Genomic DNA, 26,466 nt, shown 5'->3' with positions numbered 1-26,466 from the left:
GGCACTGGCCAAGCAAGCCTTTGTTTATAACATCAAAAAGCATGAACAAAGGAAAGTGTGCAATTCCCAAAAGGAGGCATACACTGGTTCCACTTTGTCATTATTAAGGTTAATATTTACTGTACTACACCTTGGCTTCTCCTGTTTTCATTAGTCCTTAATCCGTGAAATGCAGTACAAACAGAGAAACACACAGCATGTAAGCATGAGCGCACATGTAAACAAATGATTAAAAGCCATCGCTCTCAGTGAAGTTCCTTCCTTAATGTCCAATTCGACCCAGTTAATCAAAGTCTACAGTGTCAGAGTGTCAGAAGGAAAGATTCGTGGGCGTTGCTTTGTAATTCTTTCAGCAGCCAGTGATCCTTACTTCTCTACAGATCTACACCACCACTAACTTTTTTTTTGTGTCACCCGCCATACTGACACAGAGAGAGATACACTGTTTCAATATAGCAATTGTGTCAGATGATGAAACTCCTATTAGAAAGAGGTAATCATGTGTAGCTGTAAAACAGATATCTGCATTGTCTCATACTTCCGCCGTTGATTACACTGCTGCACAGTGAATTGATATTGGCCAGAGTATTACCATCTTCTAAATGAGTTGATTTTACATCTGTCTTGTGTGTGTGTGTGTGTGTGTGTGTGTGTGTGTGTGTGTGTGTGTGTGTGTGTGTGTGTGTGTGTGTGTGTGTGTGTGTGTGTGTGTGAAAGCCAGCTAATTCCAGGCACTCTTTATAACACAGAGCCAGTGATGCTCTGCCAGTTTATAGGATAGCTGTAAGGATATCCACAGTGCTTTATCCTCTTTTCTCACAAGGACATAAACCCTCTTGATGTAAATTATACCAACTTTGGTTTGGTTTGGATAGCATTACATCTCATTAAGATGTCAGCTTTTCAAGATTTGCAGACTTTCAAGCATGAAGGCCTTTTGCAATTCACAAAATGTCAAAAAACAAAGAACTTAGCCTTAAAGCAAGCAAAAATGGTTAAAAAACGGTTGCTTCCTTCTGACCTTGTTTTGCAATGCTGGACAGCACTAGCTGGCTTTGCCTGTTTGCTGCTGTATCTGCTCCTTGGGTTGATTGATGCACCAAGGGACTTACACAGCTGGAAAGGAGGTAGTAAACCAGAGGAGGGAACAAAGACTACGGGGCCACACGGGGTGCAGCAATTAAGCTGTTTTCTTGTTGTTAATTAAAAGCAAATTAGAGACTGCGACAGGAGTTGCTGTCTAGCCTTAATTGCTGGCAGCACGTATGCCCAGCCACACCTGTTGTAGCATCTTCACTCACTCATCTTAATCTTTTTTCTTTCTTCTTGTGTCTTTCTTAGGGACGGAGAGGAAAGACTGGGGAGCCTGGACTCAGAGGCCTGCCTGTAAGTGATATACAGTAACACACACACACACACACACACACACACACACACACACACACACACACACACAAGGAATAATTACCTGCTATACATGTCTGCAGTGATTTCATTGACCAAATGACGAACCCTGAAAGCTTAGCTCAGACAGTATGATACAGCAGCACTTTGAACAGTATTTATTTAATGTGAATGAGAATACAATCTGGATTGAAGCAGCAAACATTCAGTGTAAGAGTAAAAAATGACAACATTATTTATAATACGTTAATTGGATTCACAGCTGCTATATAGTGTTTTGACCTCGACAAACCAACTGCATCGACAACCCAACTGCATTTTACCGCAAACTTGCGACTAGTTAACTTTCTAAAGCAGGCACAATCGCTTGTTTGCTAAGAGTCGGGTCCGTACTCCAACATTAACACAACATTGATTTAAGCACTTTATAGCACTTTTTAATGTGTGATTGTGTAAAGGTGTTCACGAGATAGATACCAACCTTTCGTGAACTTGTGAATTTCGCCAGCCGTCTTCTATCCTTTACGGAGACAGACGCTGTGTGCACGGTGGGCTCGATGGTGTTTTAAGCCTCCAACATCGCCTTACAAGCAGCTAACCCTCACCTTAACCCTAAACATAACCATTGCCGCGTTGCCTGGAAGGCAATGTTGGGGGCTAAAAAACACCAAACACCACAAGGTGGGAGGAGCTGTGTGTGTGTGTGTGTGTGTGTGTGTGTGTGTGTGTGTGTGTGTGTGTGTGTGTGTATGTCAGCGAAACACAATTGACAGAGAGACGGAGGAGAGCAGGGAAAGGAAATGCAGCTGAACGTGTTTTAAATAGCTTTACAAAAAAAAAAGAATAACGAAATGCAATGTGCGGTGGTTGGTGTTGATATTAATTGACATTAGTCTATGTGTGGGAAACACTGCTTATAACGCTAGTCGTCGGGCACGGCTAAAGTAAAAATAAATCACTATTTTATATCACTAACAAGGCTCAAAATAGCACCACATTTCCATGGTAGCATAATGATGGTCCCTACATGTAAACAAAGCATTGAGAACTTTGTAAGTGTACAGACAGTTTATTAAAAAGATAGTTTAGAAAGACAGTACCGTTCACGTGTACAGGCGGGCGCTATCTTGGGAAAACAGTCACGACCAGTTGAACGACAAACGCCGTGCTTGAGCTATGTTACTGGTTACTGGTTGCACGGGCGTTCGTCGTTCGACTGGTCGTGACTGTTTTCCCAAGATGGCGCCCGCCTGTATACTGAACTGTACCCTCATTATGCTACCTTGGAAGTGTGGTGCTATTTTGAACCTTGTTAGTGGTATAGAAATAGCGATTTCTTTTTACTTTAGCCGTGCCCCGACGACTAGCGTTATAAGGTAATTAGCAGTTTGTGCTAAAACTGGTCACATTCGATTAGCATGAAAACATATCCCAGAGAACGGTCAAACTCTGACACATATGTAATTAACCCCTAGGTTCATTTTGCGCCAGATTTGTCCTTTAACTTTATTTGACCAAGAATTGAGAGATTGAGAGAACTGAGATTACCAATGTCTTTTTAAGTTGAGACCTCGTTAAAATTGGACACATTACAAAAGTTTCAAAGTCATTATAATTATAAAAGCATATTAAAACAAACAGTCAATCAGCACAACAATCTGCAATACAAAATCTATCTTAAATAGAGCAATTACACTCTTCATAGTGAAACATCTCTGTAGACTGCATTAATTCCATGCTTAGGCTGTATTGATCTGTTCAAAATCATCTCCCATAACCCCATACTGCTGCAAGTGGGCTATATTATTAGCAGGAAACCACAAGCAGTATATTAAGGTAGCTCTTGAGAATGCTTGTATTGATGAGCAGGACAAGTCTGCCTATAAAGCCCATTGACTCCTTGAATTATGGTGTTTTCCCCAGGCGTCCAAACCAATCCCAGACACTGTTTGTGTGTTTGTGTAGTGACCCACACAGTAAAGGGCACAAACACCACGATGTGTTAAAGAAGACAGCCTGTCAGACTCTTAACTGCTCTGATGTCAGGACAAACAGGAGTGTTTAGGCATCATGTAGCTTTGGGTGTCCAATTATTTTCATGCACTATCACCCTGATTACACATTAAATCAGCACATAGGGTTTGTCTTACACCCAGAAATCCAAAAATATTCTGTTCTGCATCTATCACCGTTATGCTCAATAGGTTCAATTATCTTTAGAATAATTGAGCTACTCACTGTTAAACCTCTCCCGCATGACTCAATGTATCCACTGACTCCTTAATAACTCATAAATTTGTAGGACACAAAATCGTAGGACAAAAGAAAGACAGGATGGAGAAGGTGTGACATTTCTAAATGGCAATGTCCCGATGATACCCTTAGCATGTACCAGCTTTGCCTCCATCCCCTGGTATTGGCATTTATGAGTCACCTTTTTTGCTGAGGTAGATCTCAGGGGCAAATCATCTATTCAAAACACACACCAGGGCATCTCTCTCTCTTGTCCATTGGCAGCAGGACAGTGGGAGGGGGCGGCGGTTATTTTTCAAAGTCAAATTAGCATTGCACGACAACAGGAGAGTTTGTGAAAGGCATGCAACAAAGGCCACAATCAAAGATAATCTATAGACTGCTGGGGGCCTGCCATGTCTTTTATGAGTGCTAACATTAGTGCAAAGGTTAGAAAATATAATACAACAGGCCTTTGCTGTAAATCTGAATATGTTTTTAAGTAAACCTGCCAGGTTAAACAAAGGCTAGGAAAGGTTTAGGATGGTTAAAGTGATTAAAAAGTGGTGCTGTTCATAAGTGTTCATTTAAACATCTTTTTGTGACATGAAATCCTTTTATCATTTCTCTGTGTGAAAAAGACCCATTGCTTGTAATTGCAGGGTCCCCCAGGAACCCCGGAAGGAGAAAGTGTCAAGGTATCACTCAAAACATTGTTCATCACAAAACAAAGTACTGACATGTGGAGATTTGAGCTGTCTCCCCGTTTTATAAACCGTTCCTTACCTGCAAATCCAGCAAGGGTGAATTGTCAAGATGACTGAGCAGTGTTCATCATAGCAGTCCTCCAGATAGGCAAGGAGTTTAATGCGGTGGCCAACCGGGGCAAACGCCCTGCAACTTAAGAAAACACACGCAAATAGACAAAACACAAGCAAATTAAGAAAACAACACATGCGCAGCATTCAGCAAACGCGCTGCAAATGCACACAACACAACCAAATACATAAACGCGCTGCAAATAAAAAATGATGCAAAAAGAAACGTAACCCCGAAACCCCGAAAAAAGAAGCGATGCAAAAAGAAAAACAACTTCATTAATTTGACAACACATGCACAGCATTCAGCAAATGCACTGCAAATACACACAACACAACCAAATACATAAATGCGCTGCAAATACACACAACACAACCAAATAGATAAACGCGCTGCAAATATGAAACGATGCAAAAAGAAAAGCACACAAACACAGAAAAGAAATGCAACAAAAAAAACGCAGCATCCAGATTACACAACAGAAGTTCTCCAGACCTCTAGGGGGAGCAGCTAGTGGAACAGCTTGATTTTCGACCCCACGGGGAGAGAGCACTCTGCCTTTTTATTAGAGTCGGGTATGGCTGCAGCCTGGAGAACTCCATATATGTATATTAAATTCATATTATTATTAATAACATAATATATTAATAATATAAAGTCTATGCTCCCGTCTCATGCCCTCCCGGCTGCTGCCGTCCCCGAGCTTCGGCTTTTCAAAATAAAAGCTCGCGTCTGGTCCGCTATGTGTTTGTACTTTGGTGTTTTGGATGTTTGTGAACTAAACAGTATGGCAATCATGCTAATGAATACAATAACTTTTCAGCAGATGTCTTACTTACAACACGTTGGAGTTAGCAAAGCAGTTTTGTGTTTATATGTGCGATTTATTTAGATTGATAAATCCCACGGTAAACTGGCTGGTTTACTAAACAGGGAGGGACTATAAATCCTGTCTGTTTTTTGTATTTCAAGAGCGAATTGCTCCACAATATGAATACAGATTGATCACTTATTTTGTTGGTAACCGTTGTTGTATAATCACAATATTACACTTGAGGAGGCCTATACTTGCCTATACATGCGCCTTTCGGACCTCGAAATGAAACCCTCTCATGTAATATGGCTTAAACAAACGTCAACGTTAAACGCTGATGCAGTTTTAAATGTTTTATTACCATGAGTTTACAGACATCTCTGCTGATTGAGTGTCACCTGTGACCTGAGCAAAGACACACCCACCAAACAAGAGAAAACATATCTCAAACATAGACTTAATATTTACAGTCTATGCAGTTGCTCTCTCTCTCTCTCTCTCTCTCTCTCTCTCTCTCTCTCCCTCCCTCCCTCTCTCCCCGTGGGGTCGAAAATCAAGCTGTTCCACTAGCTGCTCCCCCTAGAGGTCTGGAGAACTTCCGTTGTGTAATCTGGATGCTGCGTTTTTTTGTTGCATTTGTTTTCTGTGTTTGTGTGCTTTTCTTTTTGCATCGTTTCATATTTGCAGCGCGTTTATGTATTTGGTTGTGTTGTGTGTATTTGCAGTGTGTTTATGTATTTGGTTGTGTTGTGGGTATTTGCAGTGCGTTTGCTGAATGCTGAGCATGTGTTGTCAAATTAATGAAGTTGTTTTTCTTTTTGCATCGCTTCTTTTTTCGGGGTTTGCGTGCTTTTCTTTTTGCATCGTTTTTTATTTGCAGCGCGTTTATGTATTTGGTTGTGTTGTGTGAATTTGCAGCGCGTTTGCTGAATGCTGCACATGTGTTGTTTTCTTAATTTGCTTGTGTTTTGTCTATTTGCGTGTTTTTTCTTAAGTTCCACCGTAGTTTAATCATCTGCACTGTGTTGTCTGTATAAAGACTCACCATGTGTAAGTAGTTGTCTCAAGAAGCCAGCCAAGACAAGTCAGATGTATGTGTGACCAGACCTCATTGTCACTGACTGACATTTTTTGTGTTTTCAGTCAGGAACGGATGTCCCTTGTCGGAAATGGCACCTTTCAGTCAATTGTAGCCTATCTACTGTGCAAGTTAAATAGCTGTTCCCACCCTGCGCCTCCTGTTGCGCAGCACAGCGTGACTCATTGCTTGCACTCCAAACAGACAGATGGCCATTACATACAGTGCTTTTGCAAAAAAGGGTCTGCAATCATTTCCATGAAGCCCAGGGGTGCTGTAGCTCACCAGAGGCACATGAGATATGTGGTGTAAAAAACTCACAAACATGGACCTCTACCTAGCCTCCTACTCTCTTTGTTGCTACCCGCTTCGTTCACAAACCCAACCCCCATTCAGCCCCCACCCACCAGGCCTCCAGTGGCCCACTTGTGATCATGCTGAGAGTGAAAGCTATTGTGTAGTGGACAACCTCCTGACCGCAGCTGTTCATTTGATGTATAGATGCGTCGTTTACTGGTGTGTCAGCTCAGGCCGCAGAATTCCTCCTGCTCCCTCTGCCCAGAGGAAGGAGATGTGTCAGCTGGCCAACCTTGAAAAACAAAGTTGTCTGTATGAGGACACACTTATTATACCTCAAAACAAATGGTATTACAGTAGAGTATACCTCAGGTGAAGGCACAATGGAAATTGGTTTCATTTGGATGAAAAATACCATAGTACTACCATGCCCTTGTAAATCAAGCTTAAGAACAAAATGACAAACAGAAGTTACCTTGATCAGGTTTTCATGAGTTTTCTGTAATTGGCTACTGAGTTGCAGCTTTATTATGTGACTTGAATCGCTCTCGTATCATAAAATAAAGCCGTAAAACTCAAACCTTGACGTGGCATAAAGGAAAATAGCTCTGAGAGTGTGGATTTTGCATCATATTTGCTATTGCTACTTCACTTTCATACTGTAGGTATTTTGTTAAATAAATGACTGATGAGTTTGAACACAGAAAAGGAAAAGACACATAAAGCTAATTCCATGTAACATTTGTTGCAACACATTGTTTAACAGTGTAGGGTAAAGTTTACACATGTTTAAGAAAGTAAACCTATAGGCTCACTGTAACATACAACTTTCAACTGATTTCAGAAGGATGAAAGGTAGAGTCACACCTGCAGGAGAACAAAGCTACTCATTTGAGATTAGATTAAAGGTGGCATTATGATTAAATAATATGATTAACCATTCTTTCTAAGAATGTCAACTCATGCTGATGTTATGTAGAAACACACCACAAAGATTGCTTACATTAATTGTGCATGCCAGCCTTGCCCTTGCCATGAATCAGTCATGCCCTCACATTACAGAACAATCTTCCCTTTGTCTTTATAAATTCATGCTTACTGTGGATGACAAGAAAACTCTCTTGTCCAAGAGAATAACTTTACATTTCAATCTGTTAAAATGAAACAAAAGCATAGCTGTGCATTTAAAGGAATTTCCCCAATCCAGCATGATAAGCGGCAGAAGCTAGCTAAACCATCACACATCACAGAGGAATGGAAAGTAAGTTTCCAGTAGCAGTAATAATTGAGCAGCATCAGAGATTCTCAGTGGCCGTCCTTGTGCATTTTTTCGCTTGGACAAAACAGACGCAAAACAGACTAAACTGTAACATCTGGTATGAGCCGAGCCCCCTCTCACTCACTCAGCAGAGTGTGAATGTTTTAAAGTGAAAAACAAAAGGTCTGTGCCGTGTACAATGTGCACATTCAACTGAATCACATCTCCATAACTGTGTCTCCCACTGACAGTCTCAAACGGGCTCTGACAGAACACTGCAGATATTGATGGAGAGGCAGAGAGGGATGCAGACTGGCTTAATTACAGTTTGATGACTCGAGGTGACTTAAAGTCAACATATCACCCGCAGGCTTCTGCAGGTGTACCAGGTCCCTGTCCTAAACACGCTGGGCTTTGTCATTGTATAAATACAGTTATAATCAGGATAAATACTGGTCGTGCTGCAGTTAATCTCATTTGAAAGGTTTATTAACTTGTTACATACCCCTCTGCCAATACATTGACTTTGAATGATGTTCCTTGGAGATCTAACAATGATAGCAATAATATTTTGCCATGAGTCCAAGCCAGAATACAGTGCACAACATTTTTACAGCAAGTGACATCACAGGCTAATACTACCTTTCCACCCGATGGGATTTACATTGAGTCATTACTCAGTGAGAGACCATTTTCTGTGTACAATACAGCATGTCTTTTACAGTTACTGTAAGACAGATACTGTATTGTGAGTTGCCTTTGTTAGGAAACTGCCCTCTGACTGATAGCACGCCAACAGTGATATAGTTGATAAGATTATTGTAAGATTATAGTGGTCATGAGTTCCCAATGTGGTTGATAAAGCTGAACAGAATTCAATTAGTACTCAAAGTCAATTTTACCACCAGTCTGTCCTCCCCACCTAAAATATTAATAGAACAATCCATCTGTTCATACATCGCAGCAGTGTGCTGACTTAATAACAGCTCATAATTTGGACGAGGAAACAGTGACTATATCTCATTAAATGAATGGCATCACAGCGGCTGCTGTTAGTGAGTGAAAGGAATGGGGGAGGGGCTGAAACGGAATGGCAATTATTGTTTGTTAGAGTCCAGACGTTGCTCAGGAGGAGTGTGCAAATATGCTGCAACCTTTCTCAGATGTCTTCTCAGATTGCTAAACAGATGCTCATTGCTCCATAATGTCTCAGCACAGAGTATCTGAAGCGTTCCCGACAAATCTGCACACATGTCATACAAAAGAACAATAATTGTTGATGAACAATCAATTTTTTTTTGCTCTCTGTTATTATGTTTCGACAAGAAACAAAAACAGATGAACTTTATGAAGTGTCTTCGGAGATGTGAAACAATGTATTTCTGCGACTCCAGATGCATTTAGTGAATTATTAGCCACATATCTGCTATGTAGCTAAAATAGCATATAATAATGCATATAGTATGATGAGTCTTCTGTTGAGGCTTTAAGTTCTCTTGCATTTATGTATGTAAAAATGTTCTATCACAAATATTTTTGATTATTCATTCCCTGTACAGTATGTCTTGACCAATGTGCAAGTACATTTGTTTTACAGTTATGTTTACTTAGAGTACTCTCCACATAACTGACAGGAAGAAATCCTATTAAAAAATACTCTGAGGACAGCTCACCAGCAGTCATAAAGTGCCATCTATTGGCAGACAGGGGAATGATTTTAAAATGGAAATGTGCTGCATTGCAACAGGGGCTCGAGTTTATCATTATCCTGCTAGCCGTTCAACTCCATATATAGTATCACAAAGTCACATAGTGCTTCTTTTTTTTCTAGCATGATTACAAACGTGTTGTTTGTTTTATTCTGAAATGACACAATACTGTATGTTTTTCTGATTACTTATTTATAATGTCTGCCCTTGTTAAGTTTCATTCTCTGAGCTTTCTGTCTTTTTGCCCTGCCTTTTCTGTCAGTCACTGTCAATGATCTGTTCTGTTCACATACAGGTGGAGAGGGGTGAGCCTGCAGTCCCAGGGGGAAAAGGGGAGAAAGGAGAGAGAGGAGACCCTGTACGTATTTTCCTGCAGTGACATTTACAATGCCATCATGTTACAGAGTCATTAACTAAGTCCTCCTCCAACAGGGTCAGCCAGGTGCTGAAGGGGCCAGCGGGATGAAAGGACAAAAAGTAAGTCACATCAATGTCAAGTGATATACATGATGATTCCCTCTGTTTGTGCTCCCTGGGATTCAGCCTGTGTGTGTGTGTGTGTGTGTATGCGTGAGAAAAAAGAAGCAGAGCTGAGAAAAGGAGAGACAGAGGTGGTGGAGGTGAGGTAGTTCAAGCGATATAATTGGTATGATATACTAGAACTCCGAGGTTAAAGGGGTGATAGAATGCAAAACCGAGTTTACCTTGTCATAGTTGAATAAAGACAGTTTGGTGGGTAAAATAGGCATACATTGAACCTCAAAGTCCTCTTTCAAACCTCTTTCCTATGCAAATCTCACAATTTGAGAAAACTGCTGCTGAAAACGGGCGAATCTCAACGAAGCTAATAGTTGACGTCAACCTGGTGGCTGTACCTTAATTGGCTCTGGTTTGTACCTTTGTTACGCCCCAAAATTTACATAGCTACAGACCACTGGTCTGAGACCAGCTGGTGTTCAGAATGTAGGTCATGTAGATCTCACACATGAGTTTAGCTGCAAGCTGCGCTGTGTACTTTAGAAAGAAGAAAGTTTGGAAGTTTTTCAAGGATTTTGAAAATGAACCACGGTCGTAAATGTAAATGTCCCAGGAACGGAATACTGGCCAAGAAAAAAGTGTTTAGAAGGAGTAGATATCTGACAATGGAGTGGGACTTGTGGATCTAACGCAGCAGTGCAGAGGACTTGCAAAGGGCGGTGTGCTGCTGGAGCTGCTGCCGCTGAATACTGGCCCATGTGTGTACATGCACACAAAGAGAAAAGTGTTTAGAACGAGTAGATATCGGACAATGGATTGTGGCTCTAACGCGGCGGCGCAGAGGACTTGTGGTAACGGGCTGTGTGCTGCTGGAGCTCCTGTGGAGCTGCCTGCCGGTGACGGTTCACGGTATGTTGTAGGGCTGGGACGATTCGACGACGTAGTCGACGTAATCCATTAGGTAAATGCCGAGAAATGGGGAGAACATGGGGAGAAAGCTATGCCTCTCCAGCTTCTCCCGTAGCTCTGAGTATATGTCCTGCACTGACTTGAGTGTGTAGTAAACTGTGCTAAATCGTGTATCCCCCATTTGTAGCCTTCTTCGATAATTGCCCAACCAGGCCAGATTGTTTCAGATATCTCAAGAGTCCTTTATAAAGTCAGTTATAATGGCCCACGTATTAAAAAATTGTCTGGTTAAAATCGGGCTCGACCTCATAATTCCAGTTAATGTGTTGGGCCGGGCCAGGCTCGGACACAACATGCACTGTAGACGTGTGCGATTATCAACATAGTGACACGGAATGTGCCCCGCTATGACTTAACAATAAGCATCTTCAAACGCTGTCAGTCTGCAGTGTTATTTTGTGTGCTTCGCTCGTTTTAAACTAACCAATCAGCGCGCAGCTTATCTAAATATTCATGAGCATACCATATAAGGGAGAAAACCTCTTGTTTCAGTCTGGGGTTGTTTGACAGGGTTGCATTAGTGCTCATAGAACAGCACCCGGGCCATTTTCAGCTCAACCAATGTTACATACCCTATTAGGAGACCTTAAGGAACAGTGTGAAATACCCTATATAATCATTCTCTCACCCCTTTTAAACCTTTTGAGTTAGTTATCTTCTTCAAGTCTGTTTATCTTCCAAGGTTCTTTGGAATCATCTAGCAGCAAATAATAAATCTGTAATTAATTCTTGGTTTTTATAGATTCTATTGTTTATCCTTTGTTCCTGAACGCATGACATGTATCATTTTCTTGCTGTTGACAGTGTGCGTCAGTGTGAGTGTTTGGGTATGTACATCTTTTTATGGTTGTACATGTTGTCATGAATCAAGGAAAAATGTATTATGGTTTTCCACCATGTACCATTAGGATAAACAGTTGGATCCATGACTGTCTGTGTGCAATTTTCTGCCAGTCTATCTGGTAGATCTTGATATATTTGACATGTTAAGTGACAACTTTGACCTTTTGGTGGTGCTTGATGAAAGGCAGAGGATCACCCAAAGTCGTATGGGATATGTGTATCAAATTTGATGACAATCCATCCAATAGTTGTCGAGATATTTCACTTAAACCCCAAAAATGTCAATCTCATGGTAGCGCTAGAGGAAAAGTCAGGGTATTAACAAAGTCAGTAGGATTCATCCTCTGGGGACCATGAATGTCTGCATATTGGGGATAAGTTGTGCAACTTGTTTAATTAAACCATTAAGTCCTTTACTCCCATGATCTAGGTATTCTCCAGAAATCTGGATGATTGTCTGTCGTTATGTGTATTTTGATCCAGATTCAGATGGGGATTAAAAACTTTTAAACCTTTTCTGTTTAAAAGTCTGAACACATATGTTTTGAATCACACATTCAAAGGATTGTGTAGGTTTGGTACAGTGTGTATTCTCTTAGTGTTTTATATTAGTTTATAGTACTGTGTGTATGCAGATGTTGTCTTGTGTTTTCTTGTTTTATTAAAAGCACAAATGTTATAGCTTGTAAATTATGAATGGAGGAGTGGAGGCTCCCAGATGCAATGCATCACAATTAAGAACAGTCTATGGTTCCCTGGAGCACTCAGTACGCCCATTATAAAGGGTTGCACACACTATAAGTACATTCTACATGAAATGCACACCAGTGAAGTATACTTTTCTTTCCACTCATCTCGTGGTTCTTATCACATCACTTGAGGTAGCCAGTATTTTCTCTGAAGTCTGGACATATTATTGCCTCCTTTATTGTTCCTCCAAAACCTATTGATGTAGCTGTACAAGGTCACCAATGGCAACTTCCTTTCAGAAGTAGTTTCTCAAGTGAAATTTTTAGGCTGTGTATTTTTCTTCTTCTTCTATTTTTGTCTCTTTGTCTCTCTGTCTATTAGTCTCTTATTGATGTTTCTGTGTATTTTCAGGGTGATGTTGGCCTTCCTGGTCCTCCTGGTCCTGTGAGTACAATACAGTGGTGAAAGCCCAACAGAATATCATTCATTTTCAGTTAGTATGACATTGTATCAATGTTTTGTCAGGAGAGACACCACAACATCTTGGATGACTAACACTAAAAGAAATCATTATAATGTCAGTGCTTTGTTCTCTGCGACCAACATAAAGAAATGTTTGTGCATTAGTAAGAGGTTCACATCCTATTATGAAAGAAATGTCGGGACCATGGATGAAAAAGCAACAGTAGTGTATTACCCATGCTGTCATAGCTCCAACATTGTGGCATGTCATCTTGTAACCAATTTCCATTCAATGACAACCCTGCAGATTTGTTCTATGTTTAGATATGTATTTTAACTACAAAACAGTGGCTCAGTGTTGATAAAGGGCATGCAACATGGGCAGTTGAGATTAGTTGTGTTGAATTTCTCTAAGGAAAAGCTTCCTTTTTTCAGGTAATGAACTCACTGATATTTGGCAGCAAGTTCCCAGTGAGTAATTCTTTTAGCAATGTACAGCAAAGCAAATAAATATGCACAAAATAGCTTGCAGAGGCACTGAAAGCTGTGAACTGTGATTTCCTTTCCTATCTAGTATCAAATTAAACACATTTGCACTAGCCACCCCCCACTGATGTCCTACTCTTGGATCTCACTTGGAACAAAACAATCTGTATAGTTTGAATTAATGGGGGCCATGCAGTACATGACCTGTTTATAATGTTCATAATTGTAAATTATAGTAAAATGATTTTTGTTGGAAGACACAAGTGCTGCTTTTAGTGGAGAAAAATATTTTTTTTTAAAAGTGAAAGTCTGACGTTATGGTGGCTGTCTGTACTGAAGGTGACACAGCGTGGGTGGTGCTTGGATGAGAGAACTCATGCTTAGACTTTTTAAAGTCAAAAACTATAGTAAAATATCTGGGAGGGGGCAGGTTTGACTCAAAATGCTGCGACAATAAGTACCCTTTAAAAAAAAAAGAATAAAGAAATTAAAGTATAAAAACGTCAAATAAAAAAGTGGTGTTGGAGCCCACGTATAACAAAGTGAAGGGTTTGACATTTAGATGACTCTGTTCTAATGGGTTTGGTTCTAAAGACTCGCTGCCTATTTACCCTCTGAAGGCTTCAGACATGAGCTTGGAAACAAAGTTTGATGGCTCTCATTCTCATCACTGCTTGTTAGCAAGCGTTTCATATGGAAATTTGACAGCTTAATTATATAGAGAACAAATATCGCTCACCCTCTGCTGGTTTCACTGGTTTCTGTCTTACCAACAAAGTCTACTCCCTTAATAAGAATAGATATCAATGTAGGCGGTTTTAATAGCCGTTCAAAACATTGAGGTCTTGCTTTGCAATTATTTTTGAATAAAATTTCCCTAAATTTCATTTAAATTAGGGGAGCAAGATAAAGAAATATTATATCAAAACTGAAATAGTCAGTTGTGTTCATTGTTGTGTAGTGAGGTATGAGCCACCCAGGATATAGAAGATGTATACAGTACTATAGCACACAGCAGAGGGGAAAACATTAGTCATTTGATAAATTAGGCTGTTTGAATATTTAGTACCAGTCTCTGTCTGCGCTCTCGGCTTTCCTGTGGCAGGTAATTTTGGCAGTTAAGCATTGATTTCCCTTACACAGCAGAAATAAGGGTTTGGATCATTACCCTCCCTTCATAAACCTTCTTGCGCCTCTGTTTATTAGTGACGGGGAGGAGCAGTGTGCTTACAGGCATGCACGGCCATCACTTCCCCCAACGCCTTTAAAGTGGCAAAACAGTCTTTTCAGCTCTGAGACTGTCCTGTTTTTATTGCTGCCAGTATTACTTTACAATAGAGTTTTATAATCTATTAAACTGAATCTGTTATTCCAAGTTATGTTGAGTAAAAGGTTCTTTGCAGTGTTCTAGTGGCAGACATTTCTGATCTGGTACTGATGAAACTGAGACACTGCAGCTGCTTTAGTGAGTGACTGCAGGTTGAAGGTTGACTGATTATGCAGACACTCCACTGGGGCAGTAGGGGATTCACTTCCTTACTGAAGGTTATTTTGACCATTGCTGCTGAAGGACAGCTTCATGTCAAGTTTATTTGTACAGCCCTTAATCACAGTAACACTCTCAAAGGGCTCACTGGCAAACATTAGTCCAGAAACAAGGGCACTTACACAGGTGGACAAAGAAAGGAAAAAAGGGAATAAACCAATGATTTCAATAGGCACATTCTTCCAAAATGGAAGTGCCACAGGGTCACCACAATTTTCCCCATCTGGATATGTCTTTTAGTTTCAAGATTGCTTCTATTGTCTCTTATTTCTTTTATTAATATGCTAAAACCACCCAAGACTGAACTGGTTATAACTGCATATGGGGGTGAAACATGTGGTTAACACAACAGAAAGGGCCTGAGGACATTAAAATGTAATGAGTTCAGATGATTATAGATAGATCATTAGATTTGCTCTGAGATTGCTTTTCTCAGTTTTTAATACATTTGGCTTTAAACATTGGCCTTGCTTTTGAAACCTTTTGTGCAGTAGAATGTTGGACTTAATTTTCCGTTTACAGATGTGTAGATCAAAAATGCGTTTGCGTATCTACACTTAAATGTGGTCACTTATGTCAGTAGTTCGGGATTACATTTCACTGGAATTGTTCCTTTTACAATTTAAAAATTGATTGTGGTTTGCTTTTGGAGAGCAATTAATCCTCAATGTGTCCTGGGTAGTATTTACACCTGTATTTTTATTTGATCAAGTGCTATCAGATCTCATTCTGATCTGCTGTGATGTTAATGTCAGGTCTTTGATTTGATGTGTAACCTGTACAAAGAATGATATGAGGATCAAGTAGCTCTGTAAAAACACTTTGAATCCTAGTAATTGCTGCTTTAGATTTGAGATTTAATGTGGACATTTCTCCTCTTCACCTGGAGTAGTTCTAGGCATCCGCCTGCCTCAATTTTGTTGACCTTTCCCCTTTCATTTAATTTCATTTTGTTGTTGATGGCTCTGTCCAGTGGCCTCGTCACCCCATTTCTAAACTTCACTGAAGATATAAAAGAAATATAAAAACATGATATCTAGCTAGTGATTTATTATATATTTGGAAATCAAGAAAAAGTTCTATATTTCCTCAAAAAAACAACCAACAGCGTTTACTTCAGTGGTGACTGTTTAGGGAACACTGTGTCTTTTTCATTACTTCTAGGTGATGACAGCTCATGGATTGAGACAGCTCTCTGAAACTGTAAGCAGCTGTTTTTTTTAATCACAAAACTTGAAATGTTTATGTACGCTACCTGTTGTTCCTCTTGTACACTTACAGGTTCACTTAAGTCAGAATCTGAAGTGGTCTGTTTTCTTTTGTGTTTGAGGATACAATGACGGAGAAGACACTAAAGGGAGAAAAGGGAGATGAGGTAACTATTTCCCTCATTATTATTTCTCAGTAAAGACAATAAAACCATAAGAAACTCAGTATTAGTTTTCATTGCATCCAACATTTGACACTACAGCGTAAAAATGATTTTACAAAAGCAGTGTTGACATTCAGATGAGTTTGATGTCGTCTTTGTGCTGCGCAGAGGTGGAGCACAGAATAAATTGTGGTACAATTGTAGCTAAGACCGCAAAACAACAGATGCATCTACTTGAGGCAAGTAGATTACAAAGGCCACTTATGCAGCTATTGACCGAACATCAAAAGACTGTCAGCTAAATGAAAAAGAAGAAAATAAATTACATGTAAAGATATAAGGATCTGCAAATGAAAAATGTACTGAATTTTATCAAAACCAAACACTCGGCATATCACCGAGTAATCATAATCATTCTTTTTATTTTTTTAAAGTTACTGTTTTGTTTGTATTCACATTCTTAGAACAAAGAAGCAAACTTTGCAAAGGAAACACAATATAAAAGCCAACTTCATAAAGGTCCTTGAGGACATTTTAAAAAAAAAACTTACTCCAGTCAGCAAGAGGAATGGCTTACATGACAATTTCCTTTATGCACGTCTTAAAGGGGTGATAGAATGATTATATAGGGTATTTTACACTGTTCCTTAAGGTCTCCTAATAGGGTATGTAACATTGGTTGGGCTGAAAATTCCCCAAGTGCTATTTTATGGGCCCTTAACTTAATATGGCCCTGTTTGTAACAAGAGCTTTTCCTCCAAATATGGTATGCTCATAAATATTTAGATGAGCTGTGCGCTGATTGGTTTGAACAAACCACATACACATACATTACATTACATACGAGACAGCAGGTCTCATATTTCAGACACTACAAAGTTATACATTGTTTGTCTGCTATTTCGTTATTAAATTCTCTTCTGAGACTTTTTTATGCGAGAAATCAACTATATAAAGCTCAAATATGGGCCGTTTTACGAACATTGATGGCTAATTGTGAATTTGGTAAGACGTGTTGGACTTTCAGGAGCTCCACACAGTCTGACGAGAAAGCGGAAGCCTGCTGGGTTCTATACCCAGGACAAAGTCACTGTTTCTGGGTTCCTGGACTACTGGGGCTCCGCGGAGCTGGCCAGCTGCCGGCATAACTATAGTATATTTACAGTTTGAATTTCGTCACGCCACTTATATTACAGCTACCCCAAGGTCTTACAAAGCTAACACTTGTGTCTGATTTCAATTTAATGCATTTTTGTGAAAATGAGGGGTTTCGTTAGCTGCTAGTGTCCATTCAATCCTATGGGTAAAGATTGTGGCTAGTTAGCTACACTTTCGGCATAACTAGAGTATATTAACAGTTTGAACTTCGTCACGACATGTATATCACAGCTACCCTAAGGCCTTTACAAAGCTTAGCTAACACTTTTGTCTGATTTCAATTTAAAGCATTTTTGTGAATTCCAGAGGAATTCTAAGAGGAGGCTAGCTAGCTCTCATTGATAGAGCTCCATCCAGCCGTGGGCTCTATCAATGAGACTCGCGGACAAGAGGCGTTTATTTGCCTGATTGTTTGTTTAAATAACTCAACACACATATCCATTATAAGATTAACTGGAACCTGTGGTAAGAGCAGACCAGCAGGCCGGGGTCTGTGAAGGAAGGCAGGCCGGGTGGCGAGGCAGCAACACAGGCAGCACCGGCCGCTGAACTCCGACACACAGTCGGACAAAATTTGCAATTAGTTATCAATTTTCGTAAAACGGCCCATATTTGACCTCTACATAGTTGATTTCTTCATAAAAAAGTCTCAGAAGTGAATTTAGTGGTAAAATAGCAGACGAACAATGTATACAATTTCTGAGATCTGCGCAACCTATTCAGAAGACTACCTGATCTCAGATAAGTGGTGTAGCCTATGTAAATGTTGGGGCGTGACAAAGATAGACTAGAGCCAAATGAGGAGGAGCCACCGAGTTGACGTCAACTTTTCAGAGACAGTTTCAAATTGTGAGATTTGCAGAGGAAAGAGGTGTCAATGGAATTTTGAGGTTCTATGTATGTCCTATTTACCCACCAAACTGTCGTTATTCAACTATGACAAGGTAAAATAGGTTTTGCATTCTATCACCCCTTTAAGAAATTATGGTTGTCTATCTCTTTTACTTTCTACAGGGGGAGAGAGGACCGCAAGGCTTCAAGGTAACTTGTTGAAGATAAAGCACTTGCACTAGAACTTGAGCAACAATATCTACTGCCAACAAAATAAGACTCCAAAGCCAATTTTGTCCATTAAATATAACTTTTCTTTTATTGTAGAAAAGATTCTTTTTTTGACATACAGTCAAGTCCTGAGTTAGACAGCAGCACTGCAACATGCCAGAGATTATAGATGTCCAGTTTGGTGTTTTTGAGCGGTTGTTTCTAGAAAACACGCCACAATAATTATCTTCCAGTTGCAACTGAAGCAGACCTTCACTCTATTCTGCTGTCGACTTTTATGCCTCTCCAAACTTTTTTATCTTGAATTCAGATTTTCTATTGTGACAAGCCTAATTTTTTTTTCTCCTCCGTTTTCCTGCCTCCCCCATACCTCTCACTCACCCTTTGTTGGTGCTGTGACAGGGAAACATCGGGCCGCCAGGACTCAAAGGAGATCAAGGACCAGAGGTGAGTCTTTGTATTTATCTCATGTCAGCTGTGCCACTTACAGTAGGTCAAACAGAGACTAAAACCTGCTGAACATAAACAACAGTGAGACGAACGTTTTCAAGTTTAGGTCAATAATAGAACTGGATAAAAGATTTGATGCTGTTACTTGTAAATCTTGATCATAAGAGCTGGTTCAGGCCAATATTAACTAGCATACGGAAATGTAAACATCTCATTGTATTTACCTTTTCACTGTTTTTCTAGCTGGTTTTGGTGAAAGTTTGGTTTCTGTGGCAATGTTTGTAATATTTTTTGATCAACCACACCTGCCATCATAGAGTGTGTCAGTGTATTGGTGTGCAAGATGTATAAATATGGGTGTGGTTTCCATTTTTCAAACATTCTGATCTGGCAAAGATCCAAGTAGGATTGAAACGTCATTATTAAACTTTCGTGGCCTGCGTTACCTTTTCTTCACTCCTTATAATAATACCAGGTATTACAAGTATTGCAAATGCATTCACTGTAAACCAACTCATTAACATGAATTAAACTTAAAACTCATAATTGAAGATACTAGAGTATTCTTTTTAAACTTGGTTTATAAAAATATTATAAAACAGTCATAATAATGTAGATACTTTTTTTTCCCAATGATAAAAAGGGGAATATACAGGAGATAGCAGCCAGGTAATGATGCTTGTGTACTCCTTTTCTCAGTTGTTATCATTAGACGTAAGCTCAGTTTCCATGGTAATGTGGATTGTTCAGTTCGTCCGTGATTACAAAGACAATAATGAGTTGAAAAGGGGAATTCATATAAAGAGCTTATCTAGAATAACAGCATAATCAGGGTTTAAGCATGTATTTGATATAACATGTGCGTGCAAACCTACGGCTGCTCAAACGTCATGATGATATCCTCGGCATACAGTTATTGCCATGAAACTAACCACGGTTTATTAAAAAAGTTAGCAGGGGCAGCACTTAAAAAAACAGGGCTATTTGAAATACTCTCAAAAGTCGTGTCCACAGTGTAGCTGGCTGGGCTGTAACATTTAAAAGCCCAGAAAATTCTGTCACCAAACAAAGGCAGAAAATAGCCCAAACTGTTGGTTTTCCTTTGTGTTTTGCCAGGGCAAGCAAGGCCTGCCTGGACCCACTGGACTCCCAGGACTCTCAGGCGAGCCAGTAAGTATATTAGCGGTAGACACTTCATGTCAAGCCTTCCTTTCTTTCATTGCCTTATCTGTCACCATGGCATATCCTCTCCTCTTTAACTCAGCCTGCCAAAATGAAAAAGAGAGATAAACAGATAAACGTCAACAGGCAGAGACAGAGAGGAAGTAGGGAGAAAAGTCCAGAATTTTTACACAGACGATCAGTAATCAAATTTAAGAATTAATTAGTGGAAAGAGACAACTCTAAGCTCTTTATGCCAGGAACGGAGGCAGAGGCTCAATCTGTTCTCCACACCTGCTTCGGTAATGAGCATCTGTCTTTACTCAAAAGCAGGGAGGGAAAAGAGGCATTTCATAAATCCTGGCTAAGGGAAATTATGTTGGAACACGGCAGCCCGCTGAAGCAGTGAGGAGGAGGAGATAAATGTGGGTGTGGAGATGAAGGCCTGGTGATAGATGTGTCTCTTTTCACCACTATTTACAGGGCTCGCCAGGGGAGTCAGGGATGCCTGGGAGAGATGGCCTGAAAGGAGAAAAGGTAGGTAAACTTCTGATCAAGTTCTTACCTCCAAAGAAAAATATGAAGCTATGATTTTTCATCACAGGTTGAACATGGTAGACAACTTGTGAAGACACCTTTCAGATTACTTGCCCAGCATGCCATTGTCAATCATGTTGTACCTTTGTGCTCTTGCCTCTGATGCCTCTGACTACTGTTATTTGTACACACATTTCTTCTTGCAGTATGACTCGTTTCAAATAATGTGCTGAAAGAGGAAAAGTGCACAGTTGACATGCATATTTGATGGTTTGTCACAAAATAAACAAAGCTAACATCAACATGCTAACATGCTCACAGTGACTATGCTAACATGCTGATTTTTAGCAAGGGGGTAAGCCTCTCCCCAGAACGCGTACCTCCTATGGCGCCATTTTGATGCTACCAAGCCATCACCTCCCGTTAGCATTCCATTGACTGCCATTCATTTTGGCGCCACTTTGACAGCGAATAACTTTACATCTGAAGCGTGTATAGACTCTATTTGTCCATTGTTTATTTCTAAAGAAACACGACAATGTATAAAAGGCTCCATTACCTTGTATCTCATGTTATGGCTCCGTAGTAGACGTTTTTGTAAAAATAGGCTTACGATTGTGTCATAACCACGCGACTTACTGTCGCATAGTAGAGGAATTACCGTATAGTAAGGGAAAAGCTCGCAGGCAGTTTCGACTTACATTAGCTGTTTAATTACTAATGTTAACTAGCATTTTAGTTAGCAATAATTAGCCCATGCCTATGTTATCTCCTTACATATACCTACGCTCTCCGTCTCTGCAAGATTCGGAATGATTGAGATTTCTCTTGGCACAGCTACCAGAAGACTTACAACTTTCAGACAGGTTGCTCAGGTCAGATCTATGTCTTCGAGCTCAGTTGGAGGCTGCGCAGTAACGCTCAGCCATCACCGGAAAAGTGCTTCTACTATCCTTCACTGGTCTCCGTCCAGAGCAACGGGATCTGTTGGTCCAGTTTATATACATTTAGAAGATCATGTTCATCATTGTAGTTTAGCCTGTTAGCATGCTAATATTCGCTAATTAACACTAAAAGCAAAGTATAGCTGAGGCGAGGCATTTGGTCATAAACTAACTCAAATTATTAGGCACATTGAAATTTTGAGCTCATGATGCTGCTATAGAAAAAGTCAGAGGATCACCAAAATTAGTAGGATTTAATTTATTTGTACGTAATGTAATCGCAATCCATCTGAGTCTTTACCAACAGTGGTGGATCAACCGACCAACACTGCCATCTGTAGAGCCATGTCGCTTATAAGATAATAGCATCAAGGCACCAAAGTGCATAGTGCAATTTCATTTTGGGGGGTAAATAAAAATGATTTTGGTAGAACATTCAAAACACTTAAATTAAATTGTATCCTTGACGAGAATCACCAAATATATTTGAGGCAGGAAGCAGACACCGCTGTTACTGCCTTGGGGACAGCAATTTCCAACCTAGAAACTTGATGGTTTGTAAGGGTCTATGCAGTGCCAAAAGCTGTCCCCTCTAACAAACAATGTTAATGTTTATAACTATTGAGGTGCAAAATGATCCTGGTAAATGGTGTGTGCACCTGCTTCACCCTCCAGACTCTTCCTTGTTCACTTCCCTGTGTATAATACAGAACATCCTTTGCATTGATGAGATGACAGAGCCTGTCTGACATGTCTATGGAGAAACTTCTGAATGCTTTCTGTTTGTAGGGGGACTCTGGTGGAGTAATGGGGCCACAGGGACCTAAGGGTGAGCCTGGAGAGCCTGGAGGTGGATATATGGTGGGTACCATATCAAGTTCCCTTTAATTTGACCTTTTTGGCTTCAGCCCTGGAGCCTCATTTATAAAACTGCATAGATTCTATTCTGAAAGATTTTGTGCACCAAAAACTCAGAATTTTCGTACGCAAAAACAAAATTCAGATTTATAACACCTTGCGGCGCACACCGGTACACACTCTTCTCGTTATAAATACGGACGTGCGTTACCTTATGTGGTCGTGCACGAGCCTCACGCTCCTCCCAAGGTCGTCCCATATTTGTCCTAATAAGGTCCATGTTAATCAATCAATGAATATGGAAGCCTTGTAAAGAAGCCCTTGATGACCAATCATGAAACAAAAAAATGGGGAAAAAACACGATTCAGTGATTGTGAGATTGATGTGCTCCTAACAGAGGTAGAACATCGAAACAAAATCCTGTTTGGAAGCCTCAACCCTTGTGTGGTGTTCATATTTTTGTTACACAGCCTTAACAGATTTAGCTCAATTACCAATGACATATACATAATTTATGGTTCACTTAATCAGAACAGGTGAAAGTGCTTGAAATGTAACAATTTTGTAACTTTGTGACACAGACACCTACAATCAGACACACCCACATACAGACGCACAGACACACACAGAGACGCACAGACACATAGACACACACACAGACACACACAGACACACACACACACACACACACACAGAAACACACACACAGCAGGCCCAGTTAGGAGGAGGACACAGTTAAGTTTCATAGCACCTACAATTATTACACTCTACCCGAACACCTCATATGTAATAGTTATGTGTAGGGGGTTGTACCGTGTGCAGTCATTGAAAATAAGTTATTTGTTATGTTCTTCACAAAAAATGAGCCAAGGCCAATGAGTTTGAGTTAGAAGAAATAATAAATAGCATATTTTTTCTTTATTATTAAAATTTAGAGTTTGCTCACATCAACAGATTCTCACTCCCATCTTGTAAAATAGGGATGTTTGGTCAGGTGCCTTTGTTCTTCTTATTGACGCTAAAAGTCTCCTTTAGCGTCCGCTGCATGGTGTGGGAGGGTCCCCTGCCTCTCCCCGTTGCTGGCAGCCCCTCGCCAGGCACCTCGACCAGCTTTGGGTCGGCTTGGAAAGAACGGGATTGTTGGGTTCAGGAAAACAAAAACTGGGTTGGGTTCGGAAAACGGGGATACCATTGGAGTTCACTAAAACGCAGTCTACAAAACCTTGGGAGCATTACGCATGATCACACGCATGGTCAAAAGGTTGTGGAAAACTAGGCACATTTTTATGCATGGAAATTCTTTATAAATCCCGACTTTTGCGAGGAATGTTGCGATGGCAAATTTCACCCTGCTTCACGCAACTTTTTTTTGCGTAACAGGTTTTATAAATGAGGCCCCTGGAGTCACAGGACACAAAAGTAGAAAATAACAATTCAACAGAAGTTCACCATGCATATATCATCTGCAAACAGCTAGAACAGCAGCAGACAAGGTACAGAAAACTAGCTCCTCTGGCTGCGTAGCTGCCATGACATTATGGAGATGCAATGCCATTAAGCAATCCACCATTGAATAACCCCAGCCTGGGTAATCACCTCTCCTCCCACTTTGGAGCTTATAGCTGTTGAAGCACTCTCTTTTATGGGCATGGCTTTGCATATAGAAATGTTCATTAAAGGGTCCCAAAAAAGGCAGCACATGTGCAGCCATGGCCTCAGTCCTGGTTGACAGTGCTTGCACTCCTCAATCAATCGCTCTATGGCTTTAAACAATCATGTTTGTGCGTGGAAACACTGAAGTGAACATTAAGCCCGACAGCAGACCTACTCATCAAGCAATGGGTAGTCGGTTGAGTTGAGCAGAGTAATAAGGGAAAGATTGTGTTCAGGCAGAAGTATTTAAACCTCCTTAATGTACTCCAGCACTTTGAAAATTGTGTCAACGGGAGACGCAGGCCAGTGACCTCTTATGTTGTAGTTCAAAAGCTAAACAAAGAGAGATGTCTATTGTTTAGAGTGGACATCCTCCTGCGTAGATCCTGATTGTCTTTTACGGACATCACTTCTGTTTGGAGGCATTGGAGGAAAATGGATTCTTAACATTTTATGATCTTTGTAATGTATGACAAAGAAAAGGGGAAAAAGCAATAAACAGAAGTTAATGCAGATGGTCTGAGGATCTCTAATGAGTCAGCCTGCTCAAGTTGTTAATGTCACTTTATTGATTTTGCCTTTAAAGGAATAATGATCAATTTGTTCTTTGTTTCTTATAACTTTTATTATTTTAATAGATTAGCAGTCTCCCTCTCCTCTCAAGTACTGTACTATTGTGTTTCAGTGAAGTGCCAATGCATAATGTCTAATTAAACCTTTTATTTTTTGAAAAAGAAAATGCAGTCATAGGATTATATTATTAGTCTCAAAAGGTTCTGTACTTCCCAAACTATTCTCTGTTTTATGATTGAGTGAATTGGTACATTTCTCCCTAAAACTGTAGAATTGCTGTGTTAGTTCAAATCTGACTAACCACTTCTACCACAGCTAATTTACATTGTGCAATGTAGGCTTTGTAACACTAATACATGCTGACCACAGAAATCAATGTCCCATCAGAACTGTACAGTAAATAATGCTTGTAGCCTCTATTCCAATCAAGGTTTTTTTCTGTGGTATGACATTATCAGTCTGTCACTGTATATAGAAACTAATAAAAATGTTGTAAACAGTATTGAACATGAGCCCATAATGCAACACTGTGTTCAGACCATTTGCAGTGTGGAGTGCAGCTCGTACAGATTCAATACCTGTTCAAATTCCAGCACTAGAACAGCTTTTTTTGGGCTGCACCTCGGGTCTCAAAGTGAATTGTTGATGAATGTGCAGTGAATCCCTATTCTGATGTCTTCTTCCTGTTGTTTTGTAGGGCGATGGGTTGTCTGTAAGCAGAGGGTCTCGCGGGCCCAAGGTAGGAAGCACTGTGGTGGTGGAGCATCACCAACACAAACATCTCACTATTAATATTCCGCAGATAGATCAGTTGTATTTATGGCAACTCCAGTATGTATGTGTTATGTTAACACTATTAAAAATAAATAAAAATAAAAGATTTAATGTTCAGGTACAGTTTAGGTCAGTGGTTCACAATCTGTTTGGTAAGACTGAAACCCCCCCAGCCCTGTCAGATGATCTCAAGCACTCCTTCATGACGACCATCTGTCATGTACCAAATGTGTTCATTTATTTATTCAGTTATTGACTTCAAACTGGATGTTGTGGACATTTTTAGCCTATAGTAATATTTTCTTTTTAGCTACTTCAACCATTTATTCATTAGGTGTAGCTATTTAAACTATGTCTCCATTACTTGTAGGATGTTACTCTCAGCTAACTGGTAGTAGTAGGTCCTCTCTGCTTGCTTGCTTATTAGTTTTTACAAAACCAAAATCTGCTCACATGCTGTATGTACTTAATTTTAAACTGTAGTAGAGATTTCAAGGTTTTCTGACAATATCATGCTGAGTTTGTTAGCAGGTTTGCAAAACAATGCCCTAAAGATGCCCCAAATATTAAAGGTGTTGTCATGGAAAAGATAATAATCAAGCATTTGAACATACAGTGTGTATCGCATGAGTTCCAATGAAATACATAATGACCATGTGCATACCATTGGCCTTTAGCATAGTTGTGATTCTTACCTATGAAGCAACTAAAGACAAAACATAAAGGGAAAATCAGTTCTGGCAGAGTTTGAATTAATGATTATGCAGTGCAGCAGCTCTCCATCTCTACATTTTACAATCACTGAAACACCACTGACTGCTCCCTTGTATTTTTGTCAG

The 26,466-nt window shown here is 40.0% G+C and overlaps 1 protein-coding gene across 1 annotated transcript in view; it reads left to right on the top strand.

Moving 5' to 3' along the window:
• The window catches only part of LOC144532843 (uncharacterized), a 96,927-nt gene that overhangs the window by 48,604 nt on the left and 21,857 nt on the right, over positions 1-26,466 (top strand). Inside the window, exons 16-28 of the mRNA XM_078273779.1 lie at positions 1,342-1,386; positions 4,299-4,334; positions 9,907-9,969; positions 10,044-10,088; positions 13,002-13,034; positions 16,249-16,287; positions 16,415-16,459; positions 18,629-18,655; positions 19,079-19,123; positions 20,243-20,296; positions 20,771-20,824; positions 22,558-22,629; positions 25,551-25,592. Of these exons, the coding sequence (XP_078129905.1) occupies positions 1,342-1,386; positions 4,299-4,334; positions 9,907-9,969; positions 10,044-10,088; positions 13,002-13,034; positions 16,249-16,287; positions 16,415-16,459; positions 18,629-18,655; positions 19,079-19,123; positions 20,243-20,296; positions 20,771-20,824; positions 22,558-22,629; positions 25,551-25,592 (600 nt within the window). The remainder of the gene's footprint in view (positions 1-1,341; positions 1,387-4,298; positions 4,335-9,906; positions 9,970-10,043; positions 10,089-13,001; positions 13,035-16,248; positions 16,288-16,414; positions 16,460-18,628; positions 18,656-19,078; positions 19,124-20,242; positions 20,297-20,770; positions 20,825-22,557; positions 22,630-25,550; positions 25,593-26,466) is intronic.

This window comes from Sander vitreus, chromosome 17, assembly GCF_031162955.1.
Source record: "Sander vitreus isolate 19-12246 chromosome 17, sanVit1, whole genome shotgun sequence".
Classification (NCBI taxonomy): Eukaryota; Metazoa; Chordata; class Actinopteri; order Perciformes; family Percidae; genus Sander; species Sander vitreus.
This window is presented reverse-complemented; position numbering and strand designations above follow the sequence as displayed.